Genomic DNA, 20,683 nt, shown 5'->3' on the forward strand with positions numbered 1-20,683 from the left:
CCCAGCTCCTTACAAAGGCTTCCAAGCAGGAGCCACTCTCAAGGGGCGACCCCTGGGCCCGTCTTTGCGGCCACTCTTCGTTCACTGTCACCGTCGCCCCAAGACAGAAACAGTTTTCCGCGCAAACCCGCAAGTGCTCTCCAGCTCAGTCATCTAGGTTTTTTCCTATCTCTGTGGTGTGTTTCTCTTCGACGTCATGGCAACGTTCAAGCTAATAGCGGAAGCGAGGAGCGATTGGCGGCTTGCCTGTGAGGAAACGTCACATCCGCTTCCGATATGGGCGTGGTTGACGAGCGGGCGGGGGGGAGAAACGTTGGGGAACCTTCGAGAGCCGGGTGGTGCGAGCAGGGAACAGCCGCTGCGGGTCAAGTGCCGCGCCTGCGCCTTCTCCCGCCGCTGGCTGAGCGGTTCCGCGCGTGCGCGATTCCCGCCGTGTCGACATGGAGGAGGTGAGGCTCGAGGGCGCGCGTGGGGCTGAGGGGGAGAGGAGTCCGTGCCCCCTGTGGAGACGGGGCGCGCGGTGGGCGGGCGAGGGTAGAGCTCCCACCGGGTCCTCCGCCTGTGAGGCGCGCACAGCCCACGCGCTCTGCCTGCCTCCTCGCTGTGCGCGCGGCTTGTGGGCGCCTCGCACCTTCTCCCTGAGGGCTGGGAGCGTCTGGGAGGACCGCGGGAGTCCTGCGCCCTCAAAGGCTGCGGTGCTTTGCGGGTGGCTCAAGCGCACCTGCCCCCCACCCTCAGTCCTCTCTGCCATCACCCACTGGAACCAGCGTGATCCAGTGGTTGCAGCAGTGCTATTCCGCCTCTGTGCCGTGGTACACTGGTGGGGCGTGGATGGTCCACAGGTGTGCCACAGGAGTTTGGGGAGGGTCGTTTATTAGGAGGGCTTGAGCCCCCTTCCTGCAGCACGGTGTGCCTTCACAAGGGTCAAAGTACTGATGGTGTGACTCTTGAAACGCCTTTTCACAATAGAGTTTTAACAATGTATTTTAATTGTCTTTTAGCTGCCTTGATTGCCCTTTGGGGACAAGGGGGAGTTAAAATGGAGCAAACAAAGTCTTTGCAGCTCTAAGGCAGCTTGTCCATCTCTTAGTAAGAGAGACAGCCCAGCAGCTGCTTTTTCCAGGAGAAAAAAAGGTGCCGGAGGGAGAGAAGAGGAGAGACTGAGGGGGCTGCATGCACAGGCACGCCCCACTTAAGGATGGACCGCGTATGGTGGTCAAAGCACAATAAAGATGCTCTTGATGAGGCAATCAGTTTACCCATGGCCTGCAGCAGAATGGCTGTTCACACAACAGAGACTCTTAATGCACCTAAGAGGCAATCAGTCTGCAGCACCCTGTGCAACCAGCTAGTGTCTGTTAAGGAGTGTCGGTTCGCACCACAAAGAATGTTCACTTAATGACCTAATCACATAACAGGAATTGAAGAATGTTTCCCTGTTAAGTGGTGCACACCTCTAATTATAATGCCTGGTTGGAATGTGTTGTGGGCCTGATGTGGCCCTTGGGCCATAAATTATTGGACTGGGGCGAAAGAAATCCCAGTTCAAAGGTGTGCCTAGCCATGAAGCTCACTGGGTGACCTTGAACCAGTTATTCTGTTGGCTTAAACCTTCCACAGGTTTGTGGAGAGGATAAATGAGCAGAAACTCAGGTCCATGTATGTCATTTTGAGTTCTGTGGAGAACAGATGGGATGCAAATGTGAATTGGTAATAGTAATAGCACCGACCATACAGGGCATGTTATAGGGATTGCTAGAAACAAGATGTACAATTTTCTATAAATGCAGATATTTCTTAAGGTACTGTATTACTTCCTGTGTGAATCCAGTTGAATCAGATCAATATAGCTATCTGTTTGGATTCTGTGTTGTTAGAAGTAGCAAGTGTCTTTTGAAGCAAGCTATTTATGCAACTCTTATCAAAGACATACAGATCTGGCAAACTCCGGTAATTATCAGCCTGCCTCTAATCTACCTTTTCCAGGCAAGTTATTTGATCAAGTGGTGGTGGTCCAGTGCCATACATTCTTGAATTAAACCGATCAGGAGTCTCCAAACTATGGCCTGCGGGAGAGTTCTGGCCCTCCACATGAAACCCAACTGTCACTTCTTTCTCAGCCCGGGGAGGCAGTTGTGGTTTTGAATTGGTGCCTAGACGCAGTGAGAGACTGGATGTAGGTACAAACTGAGGCTTAATTCAGAGAAGATAGTGGTGTTGTGAGTCACTAAAAGAGCTGATCTGAATTTGAGAGTATAGACTGCCATGAACAGGATAGTGCACTCCTCCAAAATCTGGGTATGCCATTTTGGGGTACTTCTGGGCATTGTTTCCTTTAAGCACCTCAAAACCTAACAAAGCCAATCTCCATGCAGCTCAAAACCTAGTGGAGCCACTCTCCATGCAGCTTGGAATTACCAGAAGTCTGTCGATTATGTGTGATGTCATCACTGTGCATCAGGAAATGCTGAAGAGCTGCCATGCAGCAAGCCAAGGGGTTCATGCAGCAGCATAGACCCCTTAGAGGGGATAATTGCTCCTAGATCAGCCTTATCCCTGAATGGTCAGGTGATGACTGTGGCTAGGAATGCCTCTGCACAGCTTTGGGCCTTGTGTGTCAATTGTGCCCCTTTCTAGCAAAGGCAGGTCTCACCAGTGTTACCTGTGCCCCAGTTACATTGGGACAGGGCTATCGTCCCAATTGGGACAGGGCTATCGTAACACACTTTGCATGGCTATATTTGAAAAATACTTGAAAAAAGAAGTGTTTCGACACTTCTGCTGGTACAGAATGCAACACTGAGATTCCTGGTTTGGGGCCCATGCCTGGAGATGCGCCACTCTGATGTTGCTCCAATTGCATTACTTGCCACTTTGTTTTTGGTCCCAATTTAGGATGCTGTTATTAAAGCTCTTAGCAGTGTTTCTCACATTGTGGATCAGGATCTACTAGGTGGGTCACAAGCCAATTTCCAGTGGGTCCCCATTCATGTCAATATTTTATTTTTAATCTATTAGACTTGATGCATGGTCTGTGATTGCATCTGGTGAAATGTTACAGCTCTGTACTTTTAACAGGCTACTCTGTATATGCTTTTACCAAAGATAGTAAATGGGACTTACTCCTAGGTGAGTAGGGGTAGGATTGCAGCCTAGGATTGCTAAAAAATGTTCCTGCTTGATGATGTCACTTCAGTTCGTGACATCACTTCCTGTGGGTCCTGACAGATTTTCATTCTAAAAAGTGGGTCCTAGTGCTAAAAGTTTAAGGCTTAAGGACATAGGACCAGGGATTGTTCCCTGTTTGAGTGACTGTTTCTCCCCATGTGAAAGTGCTGAACGAAGAAGCACTTTATCCCCTCCCTTCACTTTTGGAGGCGGGGCAGGAAGAAATGCAGGATACATCCTACCTGTTTGTGGATAGACAGAATATGTGTTTAAAGAATAGCCCAGTATTCAAACATGGTCAATTTCTTATGGCATACTAAGAGACCCAAATGAAGGGAGTAATCAGATGGTACTTACTGAGCTTAACAAATGCTGCTAATAGAACTCAACCATCATTATAGTTTAATGATGTTAGAAACAGCCTTTCAGAAAACTGCAGAAGGTTTGGGGAAATGTCTGAATTTTTTTCTTTTTATTTTAGTAAGTGCAATCTGAAAAAGACTAGTTTGGAATGAGAGAATCCGATACCTAGGCTAGGAAGTGCCTTTCATGTGGTGATTCTTTACTGTAGCAGCAACTGTCCCTGTTCAACCCAGCGTACCAAATTCCCTGGGATTGTTTGCTGTTGTGTATTTTAGATTGTGAGCCTGGTGGAGGCAGGAGAGTATCTTCTATTAGTTTTGCCATGTAATCTGCTTTGTGAAAATTTTGTTGAAAAACAGTATGTGAATATTAATAATGGATGATAGAACAGGTGTGTTCCATTCTATCCTAGTGTGAAAGAAACATTTTGGCTACAAAGAGGTCAGCGTTTACTTTGTGTTTCATCTAGCTACAGAAAGATTTGGAGGAGGTGAAAGAACTCCTGAAAAAAGCATCAAGAAAGAGAGTTCATGATATGCTGCTGGCAGAAAAGAATAAAATAGAGAAAGAAATCAAGAGCCAGCCATTACCCAAACTAAAAGCAGATACATCTGAAGAAGAGAGAACGCCTTCCACAGGATACACAGTAAAAATCAACAATTATGGTAGGACTGTTCACATCACCTCCTTGTATTAGTGCAGTATAATAAAGAGGGTATTGTAACAACCACCTTCCATTGGCTTAGATTTTTTCAGTTCCCTAAAGAAAAACTATATCCAGTGCCTGTCATTCACTGAATCCTGCATAACAATCCATAACAAATTGACTTTTCTCAGGTAAATTAGATTATTGTGCAGAGAAATGAGTGTTCTCTACAGTACTGCTTGTATGTCCCTAGGTTCATAACCAGGATAGTCTCTGATCTTGCAGAAGCACATACAAACTACGGAATGTGCAGCTAGCCACTTAATTCAGTTTCCTCAAAGGTTCATCTTTAATTTTGTAAAACAAAAAGCACATTTAATAAAATAGAAAGCAAGTTGCTAGCCCTGTTGGCTGCCAAGATTGCATTGTCCACACATTTTCAATGAATTTCAGAAGGCAGAATTTTTAGCTTAGTTTCTTTGTTTATGGCTCACTTTTCTGTAAGCGAAAGACTTGTATTTAAGAAAGTTAGTCAGGACTTAGAACAATTGAAATAAGTGACACGTTTGTTGTGATTAACTGGGCAGCTCATTCCCTTGCTGGGGCAACACCAGCAGCCCATGTGCTTCCTCGGCAATGGCTATCACAAACGTGCATAAAGCATATTGCAGTGGCTGGGAGAGAAGAAGCAGTGATGGAGAGGCCAGCGCCAGTTGATGCTGGGTCTCTGCACCAGCAGGAAGAACAGAAGTCATGGATGGTGAGTTCCCTGCAGGGTTGCAGGAAGGCATTCCTAGGGAGGGGGTGAAACTGGGCCCAGGAGGGAATTGGGGATGGCAGTAGAGGATGCCACCAGATCCTATCCCCCTCTCCATAGCTGAAAGCCCTACATGGGTTACTCAAATCTGTGCTAGTGATTTCGCTGGTGCAGCTCCAAGTATACCCATAGGGGCTGTGGGGGCACTACATGGGATAAGGGAACCTATGTTCCCTTACCCCAAGGAGACCTCCAGCTGCTTTTCCTGCCCCACGGGATGCAGTGGTATCTGTTTATGTGCCACTGTACTGTGGGACTGGCAAGCGGCATAGGATTGGTCCCTAAGTCTGATTAATTTCAGTGGGAATACTGATTTTCTTAGGAGACAACCCAAAACAAAAGTAAAATAATTGAATAAAAGCAACATGATAATCAAATGCAGCATCAAGGGACAACAGAGCTAAAACCTCTGCAGAGAACAGTAAAACAGCAAATACAGGTTAAAAGCTACTTGAGAAGCCTTTGCTATCGGATGAGAACAAATCTCAATCAGGAAGGAGCTCCACAATCCAAAGCACCAAGAGGGTTCTAGCTCTTGTGTTTGCCTATCTAATACATGGGATGGAGAGTAGAGTTGCTGATGGAGGAATTATTAAATTTCCAGTCTGGGACAAAGTTTTCATGTATGCCCTTGCCCTTCTTCCATAACTACCAAAATCAGAATAAATTATGCACATTCACTGTTTATGTAAACTAGGTGGGCTGCAGAGTTCTGCTTTTCTGTTGAAGAAATAGATACAGAATTTTGATTTAGCACTGAGTGCAGAATAGCCCTGGTCACAGATAAACTGAAGTTCCAAAACTCTTACCAATCTAGTTGCATAATTAGGCCAATATAACTGATGGGGAGAGAAACTTGTGTGCCCCTCTGTGTAGACATGTGATAATTTAGTCTGTAGAGTATCTATAATTGCTTTGAATGCTGGTATATTGAACAAAGGCAGACATCTCGTGTTTGAAAAATTGTAATACAGGTGGAGCCTATTTATCTGCATTAGTTCGGTTCTGTGACTCGGCGCGATTAACAAAAAACATGTTGTGCTAAATTCCATAGAGTTATGCAAACACGCTGCAGCCTGACACTTCCAGATGGAAGGAAACTAAGGCAGCTGCTCTCAATCCCCTCCATACTCAGCCCTCCTGTTGCCAGCTGTCCTGCTTCTTTCACACCCGGGATGCTGAGCTTGCTTGGGAAGCCTCCATGTTCCAGGTGGCCTCCCAACAGCTACTGCTGCTCCTGCAGCCCTCCCTGGCCACCATCATGGAAGCTCCTCTGCCCTGGAGCATTCTGGGACTTGTAGTCCGGCTTTCTGCTCACCCTCACCTGTCTCTCCAAGGCTTCCCAAGGCTTGCTGGAGCAAGAGAGCCTGCATCATTGCAATGGGGAAGGGGGAAATCCCCAAACACTCCCTGGGCTTTTTAAAACAATCCCCTCTCCTCCCCCTCCTGCCTGCCCCTCCTGAGCCCTCCCCATTGCCAGCTTCCCAGCTTCTTTCACAGTTGGAATGCTGAGCTTTTAAGAGTCCAGCCCTATGCATTTCTACTCAGAAGTAAGCCCCATTCCAGTCAATGGGGCTTACTCCCAGGAAAGTGTGGAGAGGATTGTAGGCTAAATCTCATGCTTTGCTTGAAGGCTTGCTTGTGTCATGATTGCTGAAATCACCCCCCCCCCCCCCACGGTGCAGGCAAACACAAACACTGGGTTTTTTAAAGCAATCCCCTGTTGCTACCACACCTGCCTGTGTGTGTGTGTGTGTGTGTGTGAGAGAGAGAGAGAGAGAGCTCCACCTTCACCTCAATGCATGTGTTCTGGTTACACAGGGTTTTCCGCCCCCCTCTTCAGCCTCGGCTGGCTCAGGGGCTCCAGGAATGTTACTGTTCCTTTGCAAGGGGAAGCTCTTCCAGGGCTATTCCCTGCCTGGGCAAGCCTTTTTGCAGTGTTTTGGGCTGCCTGGAAACTGAGCGAGGCACCAGCCAGTGCAGGGCAAAGGATGCAAAGGTGTGTGTGACTTTCAGTATCCCACCCCATTCATGTTGCGATAAAACAGATTAAAAAATCTGTGGATAAATAGGCTGCACCTGTACTAACCTTTTCTATATTGTGAAGAGCAGTTTACTGCTTAAGGTGACAGCAAAAACAGTTAGAGGATTACCATCACATAATTTGTCTCCCATTGTTTGGTAACTGGGTACCTCATATGAGAGGCTGACATATGACAGTTGTTACTAATTCAAGCTGTCCAGCGATAACCACAAATGTGTAAAAATCAAGATTTTTAACCTGGTTGAGCCTTTCATCATTTCTTGCCTCTGAAAGCAATTTAGGTCTATTCATGCCCAGAGTGGAGTTTTAAGAACTCATTCAGGGAATGGGAGAGAAATCTTTATCTCTGAAGACAGCATGGAGGAATCCTGTATGAAACATTTTTCCTTTAATCTCTTTAGCTTGGGATCAGTCGGAAAAGTTCGTGAAAATCTACGTCACTTTAACTGGTGTACAGCATCTCCCAGCAGAAAATGTTCAGGTGCAGTTCACAGAGAGGTGGGTGCTATATTGAATGCCGGAAAGCACAGGCATATTAATTTTTTGCATCATTTATCCTGCAGTGTGTTCCCATGTGACATTGCAGAAGCTCATGTAATTATAGATGAAGCTCCATGTGTTATCTCCTCAAGTTCATGTGAGTTGACTATAAATGGTAATTTTTGGTCTCTGTGTGGCAAGACTTCACTGTTTCCTGTGGTCTTGAATGGGTGAGAACACATCATTGCAATGTAATGTAACCATTACACACCATTGCAATGTAATCTTGATTGCTCTTCATAACTGAATTGTCTCCTCCAGTGATATGGGCACCCAAAAGTAGTGGAAACGCAGCTCTGAATAATAAATCTTTCATATCTGTAAATGTCCCAAATGCTGAGTTAAAGCTCATTTAACAGATGTATATCAAGTAGCCTTACAATCATATTTGACTAAAATTTTGTTTTAGCAGGGGTGGTCTTCCACACATAGGTCCCAAATCCTGTACCCCATCAGTATTTTATTAAAAATATACTCTGGACATCCTCTGACTAATGTGGATTTTATGCCCCAAGCAGCTGAAACTGTATATTCTTTTCTATGTTAGTTTTCACTCAGTATGGCCAGGTTAATGACTGAGTTTCTAACTTGTATTCTCTCTTATAGATCATTTCATTTGTTGGTGAAGAATTTGCATAGCAAGAACTACACCATGACATTCAACAATCTTTTGAAACCCATCTCTGTAGAAGGCAGCTCAAGGAAGGTCTGTGTTCTTCATTTAATACATGCCTACAAGGTTGGAGATTCCTGCTTCAGTGCTGTTGACAGCCTCCTCTTTAGAGACTTGTCAGAGCAAGGGGTGCAGCTTCTTCTACAATATCTACTTTTAACACTTATCCCTGTCCCAATTTTAATTTTTGCATTCAGTAGTTGCAGGCCATAAAGCAACTTGCAGCTGAATGTCAGAGGCCTAGTTATCACTGGAGTGGTCAACATGTGTCTTGACTATTCTGATTCAGACCACCAGACTCGGGTGGCAGTTTATGAAGTTGAATGCACCCTGATGAAAAAATTCCATACTTAGAAAACTAGCATGTCAGAAAAGACATTCGAGCTGCATCCATGTCATGTTTTGTTTCTGAGACTTTACCTGGCAGTGTTGGACTGGCTGTGGCTAGGAGAGCCTCTGTCTTCTAAGGATAGCAGAAAGTTCCTGCCTGTGGCTGACACTAGGTGGTGCTGTCATTGCAACTACTCTGTTTCTTTCAAAGATGGTCCTTGGGAAAACATCACTAATGATAACCAACATCTGTGAACAGGTCATGAAAGGAAATAGCATGTCACATAAAAAGCATTAATTCTGGGATTTTTGTAGAAAATTGCAGTCGGAAAAGGCAGTGTAAACAGCATGTTTACAACAGCAGTGTAAACAATGAGTAACAGCGTTTGTATACCAGCTTTCTCACTGACTCAACACATTGTGAGTTTTACGGACTCAAGGCAGTTCACATAGGCAGGCTATACTAAACTTATCTTTATCAAATGAGTTACAATAATTATTGAATGAGCACTCAAACCTTCCAGATAGAATCCTTCATGGCATATATAAAAATTATATCTTACTTTCCAAGATCAATAGTCCTTATTTCTCTTGATGCACCAAAGTTTTATGGCCTGTGTCCACTGCACCATGAACTCAGTCTATCTATTTCTAATATTCTGTCTGCACTTAGCCCAAGAGTTGTTGCTCATTCATTTGTTGAAACTATATAGTTGGTCTGGTGTTCTAAAATGTAATGAATACCATTAGTACTCCACCTTCTAGTTTTACTTCTCATCTCTTTGAAAATTTAGAGCACTGTTTTCCTTCCCCTTTACAGATCAAAACTGATATGGTCCTGATACTATGCAGAAAGAAGCATGATGAAAAATGGGAGTGCCTTACACAAGTTGAAAAGGAAACTAAGGAGAAAGAGTAAGTGTACCGCTACTTCCTGCACTATCTGTAATACAGTACTTATTGCTACATAAGAACACTTAGAAGATGAAACTTATTAACCCAAATTTCTGTGCAGAATGTTTGGAGGATGAACAGGTTCTTGAAGTTGGAAATTATTCAGCAATTCAACAATTAGCAAGGATATATAGAAACTTGGGGTGGGGGGCAAAGAGCTCCCCCTCTGAAGTCCCTAGAATTGCACCACTTTAGTAATTTTATTGCTGAGGAATATTTTTGATGGCTACTTACTTTGATCAAAAATGCTTCTAATTCTTCCTCTTTTTGTTGCTGTTGGAGTGCAATCCTGTGCCCTTCTTAACAGAAACAGGGCATGCTTTTTCTCTGTTCATGCAAGTTATTGCAGAACAAAATTCTTTCTCTTCTTTGCACCTGTATGCCCTAAACTGCCCACAGAGTTTTAAAGGAGTATGCACAGAAATGACCTACTGCAGTGGTTCTCAAATTCTCTGGGAGAGTTTGAGAGCCACTAAGTTCTTGCATGGGCAGGAGGGGGGAGGCAGCAGTGGCGATCCCCAGGATCACGCTGCTCTGGGGGGCTGCAGGGGCTTGGGTACCCAAGCCCATGCAGCCTCCCGGGGGTACAGGGAGCCTGGCACGACCTGCTGCAGGGCTCCCCGCAGCAGTGAAAGTAAATGTGGAGTGATTGCGCCCCATCTTTGCTAAAGCGGAAGTGGAGCATGATCGCCCTGCATCTACTTTGGGTACATCTACGTGTACCCAAGCCCCTGCAGCCCCCCTGAGCGGTGCGATCCTGGAGATCGTGCTACTGCCTCCAGGCTGCCCCCCCTTTAGGGGGCAGGGGCCAGGGCCTGCAGGCTGGGACGTCACGATGCCCCAGTTTGAAAAGCCCTGACCTACTGAATGTATTCTGAACCTATTCATACATTGAATTCCAAATGTTCAGGAACATTTCCCTTGTCCTGTGGCGAAATCTGAACAGAAAGAACCCCATAAAATATAGTTCTCAATATGGAAGGTGAGCTCCCTGGAGAGGCACAATTACCGAAGCAATGCCAAACTTTTCCACAGCTTCTTGCCAGTGTACTGTTTTCCTTTAATCTCCTTGCCCCCCCCCCCCGTTAAGGATATAATAGAAAAAATTATTTTTTCCCCCAGTTTAGTGGCTTTAGGCATTTCGGATAGAGGAAATTCAAAGAGATGCATGTGTTTGTAATGTGTGATGTTGTGCATTTTCTTGCCTTCTGTTCTCCACTTCACTGTTCAGAAGCACAAATATCCAACATGGGGACCACTTTTGTAATACATCAACTTGGCTCTTCAGAAAAGGAACAAAATCATTTGGGCTTTGTGTTCCTCGTTCCTCCCCCCCCCCATGTAATTGTCACAGTTGCTCTTGCTGTCTAATCTATATAGAAGAAATTCTGTTTTCAACAACACTTAATTGCATGCAAGTATAATTAGAATTGCAGGTTTAGTTGTGCTGAAAGGAGACTCAGCCACTTGTGTTTTTTTCCTTGAAAGTTTGTTTTAAAGTATGCCAAACTCAAAGGGCAACTGGTAACAATTGTGTTTATATTTACATCTGCTTTAGGAAAGCTTCCTATGATACCTCAGATCCCAGTGAGGGGTTGATGAATCTCCTGAAAAAGATGTATGCAGAAGGAGATGATGAGATGAAGAGATCAATTAACAAAGCCTGGGTTGAAAGTAGAGAGAAGCAAGTCAAAGAGGATTTGCCAATAGATATTTGAACAGAGGTTGGAGAACAACTGACAACCTTAATGTGGATCATTTTGTATGGGGCTTCTGCTGTGTCATTGAGATTGGAAAGAATGTTTATGCAACATACTTCCAAGGAAAGACAGTGCAACTTCTGTATTTCGAGTTGAAGTGAAATAAATCCTGCTACAAATCATCTCTTCAGCTGTGTTGCCCTGCTTCCTTCAGGCTTTGGCCCTTCAAGTGCTTTTGTGAACCTGACAAAGTAAATTAGCTTGACTGCATCTGCTCTGTGTCCGAAATAAAAAACTACCTACTTACTCTTGCCCAAGTTCCTAAGGAAACCTGCAACTCTGACAATTGTTATACTTGTGGGAATGTCTCTCCTGGGAGATATGTAACTGCATGCTTAAGGGAGGCAAGCACAATGAGTGGTTATCTGTTGGTCTATAGCAGGGGTGCCCAAACCCTGGCCCTGGGGCCACTTGAGCCTCGAGGAGGCTCCAGTCTCCAGTGAGCCTCTGGCCCTCCCGGAGACTTGCTGGAGCCCATGCTGGCCTGATACAACTGGTCTCAGCATGAAGGCCAACTGTTCAACCTCTCAGATGAGCCGTGGGACAAGTGCTCTCTCCACTGCTTGCTGTTTCACATCTGTGATGCAGCAGCAAAGGAAAGGCTGGCCTTGCTTTGTGCAATGCCTTTTATAGGCCTTGAGCTATTGCAAGACCTTCATTCATTCATAAAAGTTCCATCTCTAATATATTCATTTATGTAAATTTATTCAAATTTGAAATGTAAATTATTTCTCCCCCCCCCGGCCCCTGACACAGTATCAGAGAGATGATGTGGCCCTCCTGCCAAAAAGTTTGGACACCCCTGGTCTATAGAGATTGAAGGTGCTGTTTCAAAAACAGTGTTGAACCATGCTGATTCACTAGCTTGTAATAAGACTACTATATACGTTCTAGGTAAGGATTATGCCAGTAAAGGTGAAATGAAATGGTAAGGATTAACTTTGTCTGGAGTAAACTTCAGTTTCACTTCCAGATTCTAAAACATCCTTGTGTGCTGTACAGACTATGCAAGTTAAAAACACTATTGAATATTCAAATTAACATTTTTTTTTGAGACTCAGACCCTATATAGTTAGACTAGCAAAACAAAGGAGACTCAATACATCATTTTGGTACTAGCATTCCCCAGTTTTTCAGATAAGACATTAACTTGAGACGTAATCTCAATCTCAACCTCTATATTGCCATCTGTTCTTGGAACATGCATACCTTTTATGTAGTTTTATTGGAGTTGTGCTGTCCCTTTCTAGAAGCCATTTAACTGCCTAGTCAGGTAGATAATATTGTAATTATATACACTGTATAAAAGTGGTTACTTTCCTGATGCATTGGAATCTGTGGCCCTGCAAAACTGTATGTAACTTTATACAATACAACTTAAATGCAAGAAATGAACAGGTCAAGTTTGGTACTGTTTCTTTTCATTGTTTACTTTCTAAATACCTGTCAATGAAGCTTAATAACCAACAAAAGGTTAGATGAAAATCAAACTAGGTTCTCTTTAGGTACAGAACTATTTTAATGTATTAATCTTCCCCTACCCCCTTGCATGCTACAAGCAATCATCACCTTCAAAAAAAACCCCTGAGTTCAAATAGGACTCAGCTTTCTTGTTTTGAAGAAATCTCTTGGAGTTTACCACATAGCTCTTTGTACACCAGAGAGTTGGCCATGGTCAGCTAGATGGCGAAAAACAATTCGGCTGAGCCTCCACCGCCATACTACAGCTCGTGGGCGGGATGTCAGGACACATCTATTGCGGATTCTCACAGGACAGCTGTCGCGAGGCAGAGCGGCAATCTCTTTATCTGTCACTTCCTAAAACAAACAAAAAGCACTGATAGTAATTCCCACAAAATAAGGTTCTGCAGAAATTGTTCCTTCAGTGCCCTAGATATTGGTCTTTTAAATGTTTAGCACCACTCAAAAGAAATATGACATGATACTAGCAATTCTATAACCACTACGGGATAAACTATGTCTTAGAGCAAGGAGTTTGGGTAAAGGAGCCTTGAGTGCTCCTTTCTGGAGTGGAAAGGCGAGATATAAATTCTACTAATAAAGTTTAGGTTTCAGGGAGCTACTTGTTATGCAGGAAATGACTTGGGGAGGCAGAGCCAGCTGTAAAATGACACATAAAAGGACTTCTTTTGTAGTTATTTCCCCAAAAACTCAGTAGTACACTGTTGAATATTTTCTTTCTCCTTCCCCAATATACCAAACAAAACTGACCTAGGATTTGAACCTGCTTTCCTGGGAGCCAGGCAGGACACTGACAAGGGTCAGATGTAACTTTAAGAACATAAGAAGCCCCCTGCTGGATTGAGCCAATGGCCCACCTAGTCCAGCTTCCTGTATCACACAGCGGCCCCACCAGATGCCTCAGGAAGCATGCAAGACAAGAGACCTGCATCCTGGTGCCCTCCCTTGCATCTGGCACCTTCTGCCTTAAAAGCCACCAGTTTTTGATGGGGACATGGGATATTATATATGTTGCAATCAGACTGACTCTTCTCTTGCTAAACTGTTGTAGGAATGCACAAGATAGGTTTCTATGCATGCAAGGAGATATAGGTGGGTTTTGCTAAAGGCATAGAGCCCAAAGGGGTCTTTCTGTGCTGAAAACATTTTCTTGTAGCCACTACCAAATTTATTGTGTACACAAATATTCTAGTGACAGGTTTTGGAATTTTCTAGATTATTTTAAAAATCCTGAGCCAGGGTGGTAGTATGGTTTGGGAGTTGAACTTAGAGCAGAAAGAACCAGGTTCAAATCCCTGCTCAACCATGAAGCATCTTGGGTAAGCTTGCACCAGTCACTAACCTAACCTACCTTATAAGGGTGTTGTGAGGACAAAAGGAGGGGAGAAACCACATGTACCCGCCCTGAGCTCCATGGAGGGAAGGGTGGTATAAAAATGTGGGGAAAAATTTAAAATGCATTTTCATTGGCTTGCATAAAGAAACACTTGACTCCTAAGTGTTTTAAAACTTAACAACCAAAACATCACATTTAAATAAGATCTGAGATAGAGCAGGATCACCAGCTTATTGATACCTTTGTCTGTGATAAAGGCAAAGCTGCTGCCCCATTATACCTATACTAAAATCCTACATTTCTGTACTGTTTTCTTTGAGCAATTATTTCCAATGTGGGGGAGGTAGGAAAAGCTACATAAATTGGAAATCAGGTAGATTGTTGGCTCAGTGAACTTAATTACTAGACTCTAACAAGGTGCCTGAATAGTTAATAGAGACAGTGAATAGTGCCTGCAGGACATCTGTCAGTGTACTGTGTACAGTGAATGTACATGTGACTAGAAACACAAGTCAGACAAACAGAAGTGTAAGGTGTTTAACCAAACGTGACCTTAGAAGAAGGTAAAGCATCTCAGTATTCTGTGCAACTTTGCAAAACAGACAAGGCTCTTTTACAGTTTGGCTCAGAAATGCACTGACTGCAGAACAGAAACTGGCAGGGGTAAAGTGAGAGAATCCAGATTCAGAAATAAAACATTTTTAATTTGACTCATGAGATTGTGTGGACATGATGGGATTATGGAGACATGTTACAAGTTTGTACCAGGACCAGAGAAACTGGTTAGCATAGCTTGAGCAGAATAATTTTCTTCCTACCTGGAGCTCTTTAGGCAAAATTTTGTTTTTCCTGAGAGAATTTAGTCGCAATCTTTGATCTGCATATTCAAAGGCCATCTTCCTTCTCTTAACATCACGCAGCATCCTCCAGTCAACATAATAACTCCTTATTTGCCCAATGCATGGCGAGGGGAAGAGCTATTAACACAAGGACATTAGAGTCAAAGTTTCATACTTCTCATGGAAGTGCTCAAGTAAGTGTCTGGATCGTTACTTTTAACACTGAATTATACTTTTTGCTCATCTGCTGAAAACTGACAACTGGAAATAAGGCCTCAGAGGCATTAGCCCACAAATAATATCTAGTAGCTTGTCTGCCCACATATACCTTTGTGGCACAATGACAGGCATAGAAGTGCTTAGCAGCCTAACAGTGATTCTTACTTGGCATAAACATACAGAACAATGATTAGTTACAAGCTTAACAATCAATTTTGCTGTTAGGTTTTATTCAGAGTAATGTGACTCAAGTCTGGGAGTCTTGGGGTTAACTCCAGACCAATTCTGATGAGCTTCTGTTTCTGAAATTGACTAGTAATCTATTTATCACTTTGGTGATTGTAAGGCTAAATTATAAATCAGTCTTGTCAGCTTTGGCTCCAAAATCTTGTTTAAACAAATCAACTTGATGTCTTCCTTCACTGGGGAGTATTATTTTCCTAAGAGAGATCCAGCCCATTCAGGACCTATCCACTCTTTGCTGGGAGTAAGCCTCATTGACTATAATGGGACTTACTTCTGAGTAGATGTGCATAGGATTGGGCTCTGTTGATAATGAGCCCAGAGGCAGACATTAGTGAGTTAATAAATTAGTCCAGATGCAGAATGGTGGATTCACACAGGCACCTACCACGCACAGAGTTGTTTTTCTGCACATGAAATACCAGCAAGCATACAGTTACATATGAAAGGAAATATGCCATCAGTGATAACTGTCACAGCAATGCCACACAGCCCAGCTTCTCCCAACACTCCAGACAATGCCAGTTGTCCATGTGCCTGCCGACAATCTCGTGAGTCAGTGAGACTAGAAGGAGGATCGTGCCCAGCTGCACAAGGCTGAAAACTATGCAAATGCGATGGCATCTGGCAAAGGGGGGCAGAGAGGGAGAGTGAGTTTGATACATCTGAACCTTGTCCCAGAACACCAAGAGTACTCCAAGGCCACTCCAGTCTCCCAAGCTGGTCTACACTTGCTGACCGCTGGCCCTAAAGGTTCCCATTCTTGTTCGATTCCCCAGTTCAGCCACTGCCCTGGAAGTGACCTCCCCAAAAGCCCCACCCAGCACAATAGACCCTGATACCAGTGCCCTGCCAGGGCTCTACCTTGACTAACACGACTCCAAGCATTCCCTTGCCCAGGCATCTGTGCCCTTCCTGTGACCCTCCAGACACTGACAGAGATGTCAAAAGACTGAATCCTGCTGAGCATCAGACTGCTGCCAGTGCAGGAGTGGGTTAAGCACCTCTAATTGTATAAAGGGCCATTAATAAAACCCTTTCTTCTTGTTCTACATACCCCTACCATCTCTGTGTGCTTCATTTGCTGGTAAGAGGTTGAAACAGGGCCCCTTCAGTGTCTCCCTCCCCCTGGGAAGGGGCAAAATGCATACTGTTAAATACTGTTAATAATAATCGACATAGCAATACCTGTCGATAGAAGAATTGATGAAAAAGCACATGGAAAAATTAGTAAATATCAGGATTTAAAACCAGCAGTGGTTATCCCAGTTGTGATTGGTACACTGGGTGCAGTTCCAAAAATGCTTGAACTGCATTTAAAATACCTGAACATTGACAAAATGGTTAAATTCAAAAAGCTACCCTGCTTGGTTCAGCACACATTACCCATAAATACATTATGACATCCCAGGCCCCTGGGTAGGGTCTGACTAATAATTAACACCAAGTCCAGCTAAAGAATGGGCAGCTGTGATATGCAAAAAATAATAATAAATGTAGTGATGGGACTCCTTTTCAGCAGTATAGGATAAGTATGCATATCACTATACCACAACGACAGCCAAAGACGTGCAGGGTGGAACCAAAAAAGAAAAAAAAGGAGGAGGGATCCAGAATAACTTTGGAGAAGCCATTTTCAACCTTTGTTTGTAACAAAAAATATATACATATTCCAACAAATGGTACCAGTGAACAGAGGAGTCCCCACTCAATTTAACTCAGGAATTTTTTTTAAACTTTTGTGAGGAATTTTTTTTTAACGTTTAAATATTTAATAGTCCTGTCAATACAAATTCCAGTGCCAATTCAGCCCATTATCCATATGATACAGGGATACCTGGGATAGTGGAACAGAACAGCTTTCAGTAACTCTGAAATGCTATCATGCTGTTAAACCCCTATTGCAGGTTGGGACTGAGGCTGAAAGAGTAGCATACAACCATGTATGTTTTGCCATGAAGCTTTTGGCACAGTTACTTAGTTCTCTTTCTATACTGTAACTATGCTTAAATATGTGTAACCGAAACAGCCATATTTTTTTCCGGCACCTCCATTTCCCACCCCTTTCTCCGTTGTTCCTCTTGATTAATCCTCTAGATCGGTGTTTCTCAAACTGTGGGTTGGGGTCCACTAAGTGGGTCACGAGCCAATTTCAGCCCCATTCATTTTAATATTTTATTTTTAATATATTAGACTTGATGCTACCATGGTACGTGACTGCATCTGGGGAAATGTTACAGATCTGTATGCTTTTAACAATGACAGTAAATGGGACTTACTCCTGGGTAATTGTGGGTAGGATTGCAGCCTAGGATTGTCAAAAAATTTTGCTTGATGACATCTTCCAATCATGACATCACTTCCGGTGGGTCCTGAGATTTTCATTCTAAAAAATGGGTCCCTGAGAACCACTGCTCTAGATTATAATGGCAGAGACCTGCCCTTTCATTCTGTGTTAATTGCAATGTCCACTGATGGGACTCACATTATAAATTATCCTACAACATTGCTGAAGAACAAAAAGCCAGCAAGATGAAGAGTTGCCATTACTACCTCCAATCCTGCTTGGACTGTGCCCCTCTTCCCTCACAGCACTTACCGAAATACCAACTGACCTCAAAGGAGGAGGAGAAAAGAAGCCGGTGAGCGAGCAAGCAAGCAAGGCATATCTGTGCAGTCCAGATGACGGAGCAGGACAGCCTTGCAGTGCAGCCCGCTGTTATCATGGAGGGATTAGAATGGGGGCTCAGAGTAGTTTATCTTTGTAGCAGGGACATGCGGTGCCTGGGGAGGCAGGTGAGGCAGAACCTCCACGCCAGAGTCCTTCCGAAAGTACCTCCCATGGCAAGGCCTCTGGCGGGGACGCTCTGCCTCACCTGCCGCCCCAGGCACCGCATGTCCCCGCTTTCTAGGCACAAATCCCCCACTTGAGACGCCCCAGAGGTTGCGGCCACAGTCAATGTAGTGACCTTAGCGCCACCCCCAGAAGACCAGCGCCTGGGGAAGCTCCAGTGCTCCTCTGACACGCCTGCAGGCACGCCGCTCTTCCAGAAGTTCACAGTACACGAAGCCCTTACTCTTCTGCAGGCACGTCTCACTCCCCGCCAGGAAGGAGGCACAGGCCGCCCCGGCAGCGCTCCGCTCCAGGCTGTTTCTAGAGCTGTGGAGACAGAGCCCCGTCCCAGGCAAGCCTACTCAGAAGGCAGTCCCGTTAGAGTAAACGGGCTTCCTCCCAGGACTGTGTGGAGAGGATTTGGCCCACAGTCGCTAAGCGGGGCGCACTCCAGCCCCCGAGGCCCTGCGGCCTCCCCGTGGGCAGCGCTGCACGAGCGAAGGGAAGGACAGACAGACAGACAGACAGACGCGCGCGGCTGTCACCTGGCGATATGCCCCCCGCAGTGCGCACGACGCGGCCGCCGCCATTTTCCTTCCCAGAAGGTTGTGCGCCCGAAGCGGCGTCGCTACAGGCGTCTCGGCGGAGCGCGCATGCGTGAGAGAACAGCAAGGCTGGGCTGAGAGGTCGGGGGGACGGGCCGTCGGAGGGCAGTGGAGGGAAAGGAAGCTCAGGGCACGTGCTCTGAGGCGGCCTGCGTGGTTGTGCGCGCGCCACAGTGCCAGTCTTTGGGAGCGGTGGCGTAGCGGGAGGGGGGCGGAGCACTCAGCCTGGCAGGGAGGTAGGCGAGCGGCCCCTCCCTTGGAAGCCATCCCCCCCTGCCAGGAATGGCTCCCAAGGGAGGGGCCGCTTGCCTACCTCCCTGCCAGGCTGAGTGCTCTGCCCCCTCCCGCTACGCCACCATGGGAATGAGCCCAGTGAGACTCCCTCTGAGCGGGCAGGACTGCGCTTCATTGGGCCAGTGGTGCTTGTGCCCCCAGTGGGACTTGTGGTGCTTGCAGGACTCCCACACCCCTGGCAGCGAGGCCAGCAACAAGGCATGGCAAGCAGTGGCAGGAGGCTCGACTTGGCCAGTAGAGCTCCAGCGTGCGCTTTTTGTGCGCCCTCCTGCCCACCTACTGCTGTTTGTGACCTTGTGCCTGGCCTTCCAGTCTGGAAGCAACTGGTGATGACATCATCTCCAGTTTCTTCCAGTGATATTTCCAGTAAGGTGGACCGTGCGGAGTGAGCCCCCCATATACATAGAAAGAGACCAAGTAATAGGTTGTGTTTATGTTGTTCTGTCTTTCCTCCTACAGACTTTAGAAGCTCTTGGTTCCCTTGGCGAGACCTTGAAGCAGCTGACAAGCCCAGCTGAGTGATTCCACTCTTGGTGTGAGCAAGAAGCGTCTTGGCTACCCTCCATGTGAGAGATGGAGCTGCTTGTCAGCCTGTGCGGGAGAAGCACACAAGCACAGCCTGTGCGGGAGAAGCAGCCAGAAGTGAGACCAAACCAGGAAGATCCATTCTGAAATGTTATTGGTTCTTGAAAGAGAGAACCTATGTGATCATAAAAATCCCCTTGAGGGATTTAGAAACGTCAGCCTATGTAAATAAAGTCAGAGGAGTAATCCGATAACCAGAAAGTCGGTATATAAATACCGAGTTGTTGTTGTTGTTATCTTTTGACTCTTGCCTATGTAGTCCATGTTCATGGCTGATTCAGAGAAGTGTCACATCCGATTGCTCTCAGATGCTGCTGTGGTTTTGATTTTAAATAAGAAATAAGAAATTTTAAATAGCCTAGGGCTCTTGCTTCTTAGATTTCCTAAAACCACCCAGTGAGTTCGTGACAGAGATGAGAAACAGCCAGGGACTTCATGCTTTCAACTTAGCAACTATATGTAGTACAGGTTCAGTAGCCCTTATCCAAAACACCAAGCACAGATGTCATGGGGAGCCTTTTCCTGGTTCACAGTTCAGACCAAGGAGCCTCCGGAGAATGTACCATAGCCTCCAACCCTTCCATGGGGCTTCAGCCAGTTTGCTTGGATGGGCTAGGTGCCAACTGCTGTGGCACAAAGCATGCTGGGGTGCTTGTTGTTGGCCAACAAGTTAGCCAGAACAGGAGGTGGTGCTGCCCACCTAGCCAAAGTGACACAGGTCCAGAGGGATGTGGGAGGCCTTCTCTCAAAATGGGCTGCAGGGATGTGGAAGTGGAGAGACAATGAAGGAGGAGGGGACAAGGGTGGATGTAAAGATATCCCATTATGTATATGCAAACATTCCAAAATCTGAAGAATTCCAAGATCCAAAACACTTCTAGTCCCAATCATTTCGGACAAGGAATCTTCCACCTCTGGTAATAATTTAAAACAGGGGTGCCCAAACCTGACC

At 45.3% G+C, this 20,683-nt stretch overlaps 2 protein-coding genes and 1 long non-coding RNA gene across 4 annotated transcripts; 2 read left to right on the plus strand and 1 right to left on the minus strand.

Annotated features, from left to right (window-relative positions):
• Nucleotides 1–286: 286 nt before the first annotated feature.
• On the plus strand, nt 287–11,417 carry CACYBP (calcyclin binding protein). Its single transcript, XM_066623604.1, has 6 exons — nt 287–449; nt 4,001–4,196; nt 7,440–7,536; nt 8,185–8,284; nt 9,402–9,496; nt 11,094–11,417. The coding sequence occupies exons 1-6, from the start codon at nt 441–443 to the stop codon at nt 11,251–11,253; spliced, it is 657 nt and encodes a 218-aa protein (XP_066479701.1). The 5' UTR covers nt 287–440; the 3' UTR covers nt 11,254–11,417.
• Nucleotides 11,418–12,699: 1,282 nt separating this feature from the next.
• Nucleotides 12,700–18,897, minus strand: MRPS14 (mitochondrial ribosomal protein S14). 2 transcript variants are annotated; one of them, XM_066623606.1, is made up of 4 exons: nt 18,492–18,556; nt 15,803–16,038; nt 14,932–15,090; nt 12,700–13,113 (listed from the first exon to the last, which is right to left on the minus strand). In XM_066623606.1, the coding sequence occupies exons 2-4, from the start codon at nt 15,827–15,829 to the stop codon at nt 12,931–12,933; spliced, it is 369 nt and encodes a 122-aa protein (XP_066479703.1). In that variant the 5' UTR covers nt 15,830–16,038; nt 18,492–18,556; the 3' UTR covers nt 12,700–12,930. The 2 variants fall into 2 exon arrangements, with proteins under 2 accessions (XP_066479703.1, XP_066479702.1); XM_066623605.1 differs by lacking the exons at nt 15,803–16,038; nt 18,492–18,556 and adding an exon at nt 18,793–18,897.
• LOC136647816 (uncharacterized) lies at nt 18,857–19,947 on the plus strand. The gene is made up of 2 exons (XR_010794302.1): nt 18,857–18,933; nt 19,606–19,947. It is a non-coding gene; the product is annotated as an uncharacterized lncRNA (long non-coding RNA).
• Nucleotides 19,948–20,683: the final 736 nt, after the last annotated feature.

This window comes from Tiliqua scincoides, chromosome 4 (assembly GCF_035046505.1).
Source record: "Tiliqua scincoides isolate rTilSci1 chromosome 4, rTilSci1.hap2, whole genome shotgun sequence".
NCBI classification, from domain to species: domain Eukaryota; kingdom Metazoa; phylum Chordata; class Lepidosauria; order Squamata; family Scincidae; genus Tiliqua; species Tiliqua scincoides.